At 47.2% G+C, this 11,835-nt stretch overlaps 1 protein-coding gene across 5 annotated transcripts; it reads left to right on the plus strand.

Moving 5' to 3' along the window:
• Window positions 1-286: 286 nt before the first annotated feature.
• Window positions 287-11,453, plus strand: LOC146577972 (uncharacterized). Of its 5 annotated transcripts, none has more exons than XM_085268468.1 (7): window positions 287-382; window positions 1,367-1,832; window positions 5,126-5,635; window positions 5,722-6,115; window positions 6,281-6,355; window positions 6,461-6,535; window positions 6,684-11,453. In XM_085268468.1, the coding sequence occupies exons 2-7, from the start codon at window positions 1,389-1,391 to the stop codon at window positions 7,592-7,594; spliced, it is 2,409 nt and encodes an 802-aa protein (XP_085124594.1). In that variant the 5' UTR covers window positions 287-382; window positions 1,367-1,388; the 3' UTR covers window positions 7,595-11,453. The 5 variants fall into 5 exon arrangements, with proteins under 5 accessions (XP_085124594.1, XP_085124598.1, XP_085124597.1 ...); XM_085268472.1 differs by having other exon boundaries at window positions 5,159-5,635; XM_085268471.1 differs by lacking the exon at window positions 287-382 and adding an exon at window positions 389-686.
• Window positions 11,454-11,835: the final 382 nt, after the last annotated feature.

The following is an 11,835-nucleotide window of genomic DNA, read 5'->3' on the forward strand; positions in this document are numbered from 1 at the left end:
AAGCAGACAGGTGCATCCAGGTGTAACCACCGCTAAAGTTCACATTTATCAGTGTTTACCTTTGTGTTTGTTCATGATTAGTGCAGCCGCCCTGTTAACTGAGCGTGCTCTCATCATTTTAATGCTGTGGTGCTTCAGTACAGACCAGTCATATAACACAGTGGTACAGGGAGACTCTGTGTTTGTCTGACAGAAGAACATCCGCTTCATCCATCACAGACTCGAGGCTGGACCGCCTGACTTTAACAGGAATCTGTAGCCTCAGTGCTCCACACCAGCAGGTGGCGCCAACGCACCGGTATCACGCCCTTTCACCTCCGACAGCGAAGAAGAAGTGGTGGAGTAAAAGAAGAAGAAGGGAGCGCAGAGCTGGAGTTAGCAGGTGAGGAGTGTCCCGGTTCTGTACTCTCACTTGACGGTTCTGGTCGTGTTTGCGGTTTGGTCCGGTTCCCAGCAGCGCTCGGTTCCGGTTCTGGTTAGCTGCAGCTAGCTGCTCGTTAGCTCTCCGTGCTAACAGCTGCGTTAGCCTGTGTGCTGCTAGCTGTTAGCACCAGGCTGTCGTAAATAAGCTTCCATTATCGGACAGAGACGCCTGTCAGTCACACCTGAGCGTGGCGTGACTGCAGCCCGGTCACTGCACAGGTGAGAGCACCTGTCACACCTGCAGGCTGATGACGGCTGGCAGGGTCAGTGTGAGAGGCTCTGTTTGTTCTGGTCCTGATCAGGAGGTGGTTCCTCAAGGTGCTTCTGATGTTGGGCTAGATCAGTGTGTCAGCCTCTATAATCCAGATGTTTGTCACATGTGGAGTCCAGCTGTAGAAGTGTGTGTGTCAGCGGGGAGCTGGTTCTGATTGGTCCAGGTGTTCTCCTCACAGTCACGTTAAGTGTGGAGGAGGCCTCGTGTTCATGTTGACTCCACCACAGCCTGAGGGCCCTGCAGGAGCCTCTGATGCAGACACGTGTGCACCTTTAACCCTGCGATGGTTCCTCGGAGGATCACGCTCAGTGGCTCAGGTGAAGGATCCACAACACCTGCTGCTCCTCCTCCATGTTTAGAGTAGGAAGCTGAATCCAGATGTTTCCACACTGTGGAGCATCTGAAGTGCAGATGTTTGAAACACGCTTTCTTGTACTTTAGACAGAAAATGTCGAGCATCGATGTCGTCCTCACTATAACCTGTGACTCACACACTGCCCCGCCATAAAGGAAATGCCTATACTGTGGTGTGCAGGTGTGGCTGCCTCCATTATGAAGACGAGAGTCCTCAAAAACACAGAGTTACAAAGAGTCCCTGACCTACGTGTTCCTGCTGAGGGACTGCAGGTGGAGCTCACAGCTAAAGCTGCTTCTTTGTTTTATCATCAGGGTGTCATCGAGGTCTGTTGCCATGGAGGACCATGCTGACGTTGCCATGGAGAACAAGACAGAGGTCCCAGCCTCCGACGCCCCGTCCTCTCCTGACAAAGAGCCGGCAAAGCCCGCTGCGCGTCAGCCACACCGCCGCACCTTAGGGAGGAGGGGCCAGAGAGCAAAAAGGCGGGGTCATATAGAGAAAAAGCGGGGTCAGAAATCGAAGAGGCGGGGCCAGGAGGACAAGAAGGAGGGCGTGACGGTGAAGAGGACGTGGAGCGGCGGGAAGCGCCGTTGGGACAAGAAGCATTACTGCGTGTTCTGCCGACGGCCACAGGTGAAGATCGCACGCCACCTGCTGAGGAAGCATGCCGACGAACAGGAAGTACTGGCTGCCAGCACCCTGCCGACAGGCTCCAAAGAACGCCACCTGCTGCTGGAGCACCTGCGCTGCCGAGGCAACTATCTACACAACATCGAGGTCAGTTTGTGTGTTTTACCGGTGTGTCTGCTACCGGTCAGTTTACCTGTTTCTTTCAGGTGCCTTTAGTTGTTACCTGTGCAACTAAATTAATGTACATTTGTCATGGCCATGGACTCCTGCCGTATCGAGGAGGAGAGATTCCAGAGTCTACGATGTCAGTTAATTAGGAACTGCCTTTTTCAGCTAAGAAATATCTCCAAACTGCAAACATTGTTTTCTAAATGTGAGTTAGACATGATTCTTCATGCTTCTATGTCTTCTCTCTTAGATCACTGTGAGTCTTTGTCTTTGAGCAAAAACAATCGTGACCGTCTCCAGCCAAGACACGTAAAAGAGCATTACGTTAGGGGTTCACATCAATTCTAGCTTGAATAACACGATATCGATTCGTTAAAATCCTGAATCGATTTTGGCTGAAACACATATTTGATCTGTTCTGACGGATCAGAACCAGTGAGATGTCGGCTTTCTCACGAACACGCCATCAGGTGAGAAAGCCGACAGCCCACTGATTGTGATGCGCTGACGGGTGCGCGCTTTGTGTTTACGTCTTTTTTTGTGTTCGATTCTCAAGATGCGGTTTAAGTCAACTTTGGTTGGAGAGACAAAACCATCAAGAAAAGAAGATCCAAACTATGCTTCACATAAACATCGTCATGAATTCCCTCTTTGGGGACTTTGGCTGTTTTGCTGCCACCACGATAAAATCCCACTTCATGCACAGCTCTCTCTCTGTGTTGAAGAACAGTTTCCCATCTAAAAATCTGTTTTCTGCTTTATTCACTTGCTTATTACGCACAAGACTCATTTCTGCTGTTCAATACTGAAGAAATGTAAACTTCTTAAAATTCCAAAACCCCTGTCTGTGTCTGTAATCGTCTGTAACTTTGCTCTGCTGCACGTCAGCAGCATCAGGTAATGTTCACATGTTGATTCGTGACTTTCTTTCATTTTTGATCTACTGCAGAATATTTTTAACTGCTATAAAATCTCAGGCCAGAAAGTCACCTTCATGTTCTTCTCTTTTATCCTCAGGTTCTTTGACACAAAGACATCTGCTGTGATAAAGTCTCACATATATTTTATAGATATAAAAATGGTTATGTACTGATAAACAATCAGAATTATAATTTTTCTGACTGAGGCAAAAAATCAAATCGTGGATCGAATCGAATCAGGACCTTGTGAATCAGAATCAAATTGATTCTAGAAATCAGTGATGACACCCAGCCCTACAGTACACCAGTGTCACACTCATTACACTGGCTACATCTTAGAATTCATTTTAAAACCTGACCTTTACAGCTCTGAATCATGTCCTGTCCATATTACTGATCTTTTAGAGCCTTACACTCCCTCGCGCAGCCTCAACCTGTTGGTATGTTTGAACCTGAGGGGACAGATCTGAGCGGCGTCCCCCAGGTTGTGCAGTTCTCTGGATTGCCTGGATTGTATTTATTCTTTTAAACATCATCTTAAGACTAATTTGTTTAGACTAGCTGAGTATTTGATTGTGCTGTTTTATGTTTATCTGTTTTATATTATTCTGAAGCACTATGTGGTTTTTGTCCTGTGAAGAGTGCTATAAATCAATGAAGTAAGTAAACCAGGTGGTGGACAGCAGAGGGGGAGGGGCCCATCAGGCTGAAGGACCAGGGTTTGTTAGTCCGTGGTACCTCAGAGGCAGCCAACAGGTAGAGGCCAAATGAGACATGGCTCAGGCTGAAGGTAAACCTCAGGTGTGGGAGCAGTTTGGAGAGGTTTGGACAAAGCGTGATTCAGGAGGAGAAAGCAGTGCTCCACCTGCACTGTGTGTAGTTTAGGTGGAGTGCTGCTGATCAGCTGAGGACAAAATCAGACAGTGGAAGGAAACTGTAACAGTATTTCATTCAGCATGAATAACTGTCTGACTGCATCATTTTCTCATCAGAGAAATGTAAAGTGTACTCAAAGTGTAAAAGCAGCATTTCTGCGCCTCTGCTTCCTTACACCGCTGCATATTTGTTTCAGTCTGAGACACTCACTGCAGTCGTGACAAGGACCAAATCCACCTGAAAAGTAAAAGGATTTGGCCCTGTTCACAATGTCAGAGTTTTAAGGCTCAATCAATAGATTTCGAGACTGTTCACGTTGCTCTTTTTTAAAATTATTATTATTTTGCTAGCTATCAAACGCGCAGGATAAATGATTGTAATGCAATAAAGCAACACTACTACAGCAGCAGTAATGTGAGTTACCTCCCTCAAGTGGAAGCTTTAAACGTTACAGCCCGATACAGGGGCGGATCTGCAGGGGCGGATCTACAGGGGCGGATCTGCAGGGGTGGCGGCAGCGAGCGAGAGACAGGTTTTGAGATGTGGAAGATTTGTGATGCTTAGTGTGGAGTGTATAGTTAGCGTGTTGTGCAGTTGTTGTTGTGTGTCAGTGAGGGCACTAATGAATGTCACAAAGGCAGATTGCAGTGTAAAGACTGTCTCCACTGTCCACTTGCTGCGGTCGGGCCTGCAGGTTTTTCCCTGTGGTGGCTCCTCTGTCTGCTGGTGGACAGACACATTTTCTTTACTGACACAAATAATTATTGGGGCATCTTATTGTTAACTGGTTTTAGTTATAGTATTTTTCAGTAGTATTTTTAAGTGATTGTACAAAAAACAGCCTGCCAGATGCAGTGGGTGCATTTTTAGATAAATAGTTGTATATAACTTTGTTGTTTAAAATATAAGTTTTCAAAATGTGCAAGTTGTATTTGCAAGTTATGAAAATAATTTTATGGTTTTTACAGTTAAAAAGAAACTGCTACTAGGATTTTATGTTTTTGTGTGATTTCAGGTCAGTTGTGTTACTACAGTTTGTCAGTGAACACATATCTGTAAATTCAGACACGTGAGACTGAGCTGAAGAGAATGATACCAAACAAGGCAAAAAACATTTGAAGGTGAAACACAAGCTTTCTCTGAAAGGTGCCTCTCCTCTCCCTTGGAGATGGGGCCTCCTGGTGAGGTGTTCTGGGCATGTCCCATCAGAAGACCCAGGACACAGTGGGGAGATTATGGGTGGGAATGTCTTGGTGGTTCCCAGGGCCAACTGGAGGAAGTAGCCAGGGAGAGGGAGGTCTGGGCTTGCCCCCAAGACTCGGCCCCAGATAAGCAGAACAAAATGAATCAATGGATGTATTTATAGCAGGAAGTCACATAAACAGTTGCCTCAAGCTTTATAGTTTAACTTAAAGATGCTACAATAACACCTGTGTTTACCTGTCTGTTACCGGTGAGGTTTTCTGTTCCTTACAGGTACATTTACTCCGCCTCCCTGTGTGTCCTCAGGTGATCCGGCAGGGCACTGGTGAGATTGTGCCATGGCGTCAGCCCTCTGAGGATGTGGATGCGAGGAACTACCTGCCGTGCCCATTGTGTCTTGGATTTTTCCTTCGTGCTGACCTGTGGAAGCATCAGGTGTCGTGTCGCAAGAAGCTCGCCATCAACCCGTCCAAAGCCGAGGCGAACGCTGACCCCGCCAACGACGCCACCTCTGGTTCCACAAGTAAGTTGCCCTGTGATGTCACCAGAGAGGACATACCTGAGGATTCCCTTGGTGAGACTGCAGAGACCGGGACCAAACAGCTTATGACCTCTGACCCAAGTGTCGATCAGAACACGACCTCTGACGCCGCTGTGAACCGAGCCAGGAAACGGACCAGAGTGCAGGCAGCAGCGTCGCGGCTCCTGCCGATCTCCAGTGGAGCGTCTGAGAGCTGCAGTGAAATCCTGCATCGCATGAACCAAGATAATGTGTCTTACGAGGTCAGCTCACCTGTCTGTCTGTGCACCTAACACTATCTGCACTCTCTGACCTTTCTCTGTGGTAACTGGCTCCTCTCTGCCTCCAGGTGAAGTCTGATTGGCTGATCTGTAAGTATGGCAACAAGCTGATGGGGAACCAGGATAGTGGTCAGAGGAGGTACGACTACGTAAGCCAGAAGCTCCGGGAACTTGGCAGGTTGCTCCTGGCCGCTAAATCCCTTGACTCCGGCGTCCAGAGCCTGCAGGACCTGCTGGCCCCAGGTCGCCTCAGCCTGGCGCTGTCCGCGGCCAGGAAGGCAGCGGGAAACAGGTGGAGCCGCCCTCCACTGGCGGTGAAAACAACACTAAAGACAGTCTGTGAGATTGCTATTGGAGAGAGCCTGCAGGACGGAGACTGGGAGGCTGCCGCCAAGACCACCGACTTCTACCACATGCTGGGCCGGGAGTGGGACAACCTGGGCCTGCAGAACCCAGATCCAGGTGAGACCACAGTCCAGCCCCTCCTGCTTAGTTTAGCATCTTCAGTAACGTCCAGTAATGTTTGGGTTAGGAAGAACCAGGATGTGACTGTAGTTTTGGATTTTCAGCTAGAGAAGTTTGGATCCCAAAGTTTGTGTTACTGACCCAGTTTTTCTCCTTTTCCAGCTGCTACAGATGGAGGAACTAAACCAAAGAAACGACCTGTCCAGATAAGACTGGACAACGACCTCAGACAAGAAGGTGAGTCCACACCTCGCCGCAGGTTTGGATCAGTTCCCGAACTTCTAACTTTATAGAACCAGTTGTTGGAGCTGTTTACCTATCTGTGCCCACCTTTGTTCACAGTTCTGTCAAAGAGCTCTAACAAACCAGTGACCTCTGCGATTCCACCTGAAGCCAGAATGCAAACATCTGTCTCAGGTGAGTCCACCTGGATTCATGTTACTACTTTGACTTTAGCAGATTAGTCTCATCGTGCTCCAAGTCTCATCGTGCTCCAATCCAAAACAAATTTCCCACGTGTGGGACTAATAAAGGTTATCTTATCTTAATTCTGTTGGTTTTTCAGTCCCTGTGGCTCCCAGGAAGGTCCGACGGCGGCCGTGGTCCTCTGCAGAGAAGGAGGCCATCTGGAGGCAATTAGGAGTCCATGTTCTGGTCCAGTCCGTACCAGGTAAGGAGGTCTGTCAGCGCTGTCTGGACTTAGAACCAGTCCTCAGGGGGCGGCACTGGAAGGACATCAAGAACCAGGTTCACAACCAAATCCAGAGCCAAAAGAAGCAGCAGTTCCACGCTCAGATGGAACTCGAGAAGAACCAGGATCACCAAGACCAGCTCCAGAACCAGAAAAAGCCAGAGCAGCAGCAGTACCAGCCTCCAGTCGATGAACAGGGAAAAGACCACCGTCTGAACCAGAAGAAACCACCATACCAGTCCCAGATGGACCAACATGATCCGGATATTTCTCGGAATCAGAAGAGATCACAATACCACATCAGCATACACCACCAGGCCCAGGATAGCATCCAGAACCAGAAGAAACAACAGGAGCACGCCCAGCTGGATCACCAGGACTATCTACACAACCACAAGAAGCAGCTGTGTACCCCTAGAGTGGACCACCAGGACCACAGCCAGGTCCATAAGAAGCAGCTGTATCAGATGGACCAGCAGGCCCAGCCCCTGCAGACCCTGGACCAGGAAACGTCTCTTCTAACCATCACAACCTACAGACCTGATGGGTCAAATCGAGCTCCTGGACATTTGCTGCTTGAGCGGGAGCACAACATTACAACCTACCCAGTTCTGCACAGACCACCGGGACCTCACATGGACCAGCTGCTGCCCAGAATAGACTGGGCCGAGGATGCTCCAGCCCCGAACTATCCTATCAGCAGGCCACTGGGCAGGACCCTGCTACAGGATGTGCCCCCAGGAGGACCACCCTCTGACCCACAGTCGGGACATGTACACTTCTGACCGGTCCAGGTCTAGAGGACTTAATGATAGGTTGGCCCTTCTCAAAGGGTGCATATCAGATTTGGTAGTAAAAAAACCTGCTTTTATGATAACACATGTAAACCTTTCTTAGAAGGTCCTTGGATTTCCTGTGTGAAATTAGTATTTGCCTCCTACAGGACTATATACCCTATACTATATACCCCCCCCCCCCCCCTCCCCCGTATGTTCTGGCAATTCCAATGGGTCTGGTTCTGATATGTCAGTCTGGTCAGGAGATGAACCTGGATCCTGGTTGAGGTGCTGTTAGATAGGTGAAACAGTTCAGCTGTGATGTACCCGAGTTATACCGACTACGTGCCAGTGCCTGATCTTATTATAAAAGGCGGGTACCAAAAACCAAAACCAGCACCTTAGTGGTCCAGTGTTGGCCTTTGATGTTACCTGTTCTGGGAGGAGCTCCTGCTGAAAGATCACAGATGGTAGCGTCAGTCGTCAGATACTGTCTTCCATAATCAGAATTTGCCCCAAATGTATCGTCATAGGAAGATTCATATGAAGCAGCCCACAGCTCTACGTCTTAAACCTGTAGAACGGTGGGCTGGTTCTCTGAAGACGCTGAGGCAGAACCAGCTCTGTGTGAAAGAGCAAATGAAGGGATCAAGGCCCTTTGCCCTCATTTAACCATAAAGGTGTTTAAAGTTCTCTGTATGTTTAGTGTATGGTTCTCCTCACACTCCTCTGTGTGATGAGCACTGGGGCACAACCCCTGACAGAGCGGCCAAACAGGTGGTTCTAAACGGTTCCTGCAGGTCCCTGGGAGTCCTGGTCTGTGGTGGTCCTGTGATGGTACCACTGCATCCTAAAAATAGCAAGTTGTCATGTCACAGGCTTATTCCAGAAAGGATGACATTCATTTTGACCTCAGTATTCTACACACAGTACTGAAGAAGCTTCTCGGATGAGAGGTGAAACGTCTTCAAGTAACTTAAAGAAGTCCAGACGCTTTTCTTTGCAAGCTCCTTTGACTACACACAGTACTCCAAATCAAAATTCTTAAATGTTTATTAAAACATTTAAGAGAAAAATATAACACATGCACAGGTATTCTCAGCCTTTGTTAAAATATGTTGTTCAAGCACTTTTTGTCCGCAGTTACAGAAGATCAGTGTTGGGCAGGGTTTTAATAGTTTTGCACGCACACATCAATGAAAACTAAACACACTTTTGCTATAAAGTCAGTTAATTTTAGTTTTGTGAACACTCATTACAGTTGTAGTTATTTTCCTTTTTATTTTTATTTCCGCTAACGAAAATGTTTTTTCACTTCTAGTTTTCATTAACGATAATGACCTTGGTGTTGGGAAGGTTACTTTTAAAACGTATTCCATTACAGATTACAGATTACATGCCCCAAAATGTATTTTGTAACATATTCCATTACGTAGCTCAATGAGAGTAACGTATTCTGAATACTTTGGATTACTTAATATATTATCATGCTTTTTACAACTATGTGAATGTACTATTGCTGTGTGATTTATTACTATTACTGAAGGTCCGCGACTATTTACGGATGAGAAGTAAAAAAGAGCCGCTAGGTGCTAAAAAATAAAGCTTAGACTCAGACGTTAGAACAGGCTTCTCCCCGCAGCACGCCGTGTAATAAATACAAAGAAAACGGCAGTCGTTACAACTTATGTCTAAAAATGCATCATTTCACGCATCGTTAAAACACTCGACTCCGGGTAAAGGACGCGCAGCTGGAAACACTTCACGCAAGTCGAGCTGCCCGAGATTCACAGAATTTACAGAAAATGTTACATTTTTGTGATTTATATCCTTATCGGACGATAGAATTCTTATATCGGGATATGAGATTTTGGTCATATCACACATATCTGACTAATGCGTGTTCCCTGTCGGCTCGTAGCCAAAAAAATAGCTTTACTTTGTTGTGTGGGTCAACTTTTCTTGCGAGAGACAGAGAGAGGCGTTGAAAGGCTGCTCCAACGGAACTTATTGTTTTCGGAGGAAAACACGAACACGGTGTACAGTCGAGTCTTAATAGCTGACTTACAGCTGGGCTCGTCAGGCTCTCTTCTTGGCTGCAGTGGTTATTATTATATTTACATGCTTCCAGCTCCTGTTTTTGCTCGATGACAGCTCGTACCTTTCCTTTTTCTCCCTCCTCGCGCTCACAGACCCATAACGTGTATGGCAGTCCATTCTCCCTGCAGCACGGACTACACTGCCCATGATGCTACATTCTTTAGAGCTATGCTTGTAGCATTCTGCCTGTTAGCTTAGCACAACAACAACAACAACAACAACGAAAAGGCGCTCTCTCACCCAGGAAACACACAGTCGCAGAGAGAGAGAGAGAGAGCGTCGCCCTGTAACCATGGCAACCGTAACGCTGCCGCCTGGAACAACAGAACGTAGCTGTCAAACAAATCCAAACAGTCCTGACCCGCGACAAAATGAAACAGGAAAGTATCGCAGTGTAATCCATTTATTTCAACAAAGTAACTGTATTCTGAATACCACCTTTTAAACGGTAACTGTAACGGAATACAGTTACTCATATTTTGTATTTTAAATACGTAACGGCGGTACATGTATTCCGTTACTCCCCAACACTGCAGAAGATGAACCTTCGCCCAAGCTCGATGTCCAGCACACTTTTGGACCAGGTTATGTCTCATTCGTCTTTTCCTTCAGAGAGTCCTTCACAGGCCTTTGGGCAAACTCCAGGCAGGCTGTCGTAGCTGGTTTCCTTTAGCACCCACTCGCCTGAGCCCGCCTCTGTTTGTGTCGTGCTCTATTACATTTGAGTTTCACCTCAATATGTGTGGGGTTGTCATGGGAACACAACCAACATCCCATGTGTCTATGTGTCACAAACACAATGGATGACATTGAGGCGATGGTATACCCGCTGCTTGGTCTGTGGGTGTTTGTCAGACTCGAGCACCATGATGTCAGTTTGTAGGTAACCCTTGTTGCCGAGTTTCAGAAATGCCAGGTTTCATCTAACTCGTGATTCATCTAATGACACCGCTGGCTGGCCAATCGGGGGCTTTTGATGTCACATTTTTAGACTGACTCTGCTCGGTTGGAAAGCCAGGCCAGCATTTGCTAAAAAAGTACCTGGTACCAGGTACTACTCCCTGATGGAAAACCCTAGAAACTAGGTTGAGCTCAGCCGAGTAGGTACTAGATGAGAGGCGCAGAAGATTGCCCAGATTGCAGACATTACTGACAGACGATCAGTGTGCACAGCTAAACAAACATGAGTGTCGGGGCTGTGAGTACTTGTGTCCATCTTATACTTTAACATGGACAGTTAGCTGACTGTGCAGAGGTGAAAATGAATGTCATGGAATAAAGCTGTAACGTGACAACACGAGGAACACTGAATGCTTCCAGGATGATGTGCAGAGATCATCTATGATGTTTCTGTGTCTCCTGCTCGTCTCCCTTTAATCTGTCTTCATCCACCCCTCAGTGTTCCTGCTGTCCTCTCAACGTCTTGATGTCCCTGCAGCTCCACTTTATCACCACTAGATGGCAGACTTCTCCCTGTTTCTGGTCCCTGTTAGAGGATAAGAACATGTTCCAGTCCAGACTGCAAGCTGCTGCTTTTTCCTCCACATGTCGCATTTCTGATGTCCTGTAGAGTCGCTGATCCACAGGTGATCGATCCACAGCTGTGTCCTGCAGGAGGAGCACCAGCTCAGACACTGGATGGCAGCAGGAGGCTCTGTGTGTGTTTAATGTGTAATAAAAGTGTCTGTAACTGTCCGGTGATGGAGCCCTGTCACGCTCGGTCCTTTTATTTCATTATATCTGTTTCAATAAACGCGTCCCCGCTCTGTGACGGTTCAGACTCGTGTTCTTCAGGAGCTGTAACTGTTAAGAGCTAAAGGTCCCACCTGCACAGGTTAGGATGATGTGCGGAGCAGATGGAGACACAGAGGCTTTTATTTATGCACAGGAAACAGAGTTGTGTTATTCATTATGATGAGGATGATGATGGTGTGGCATTAAGAAACATGCAGAATAATCATGATAAGACCAAGTTTCCACAGAGACGAGGTCTGCGTTTGGACCTCAGCACGGCTGTGATAGAAGAAAGTTGGGTTTAAGTCACTGCAGCATAAACACATCATAAATAAACCGTGTTAATAAAGCAGAACACGAGGACCTGTCTGCTCTACTGTGAAGTCGATCTGCAGGTTCAAACACACCTGAGCTAC

This window comes from Mchenga conophoros, linkage group LG3, assembly GCF_057382185.1.
Source record: "Mchenga conophoros isolate Kocher_MC1m ecotype Shallow Benthic linkage group LG3, M_conophoros_male_GT1.1, whole genome shotgun sequence".
Taxonomy (NCBI): Eukaryota; Metazoa; Chordata; class Actinopteri; order Cichliformes; family Cichlidae; genus Mchenga; species Mchenga conophoros.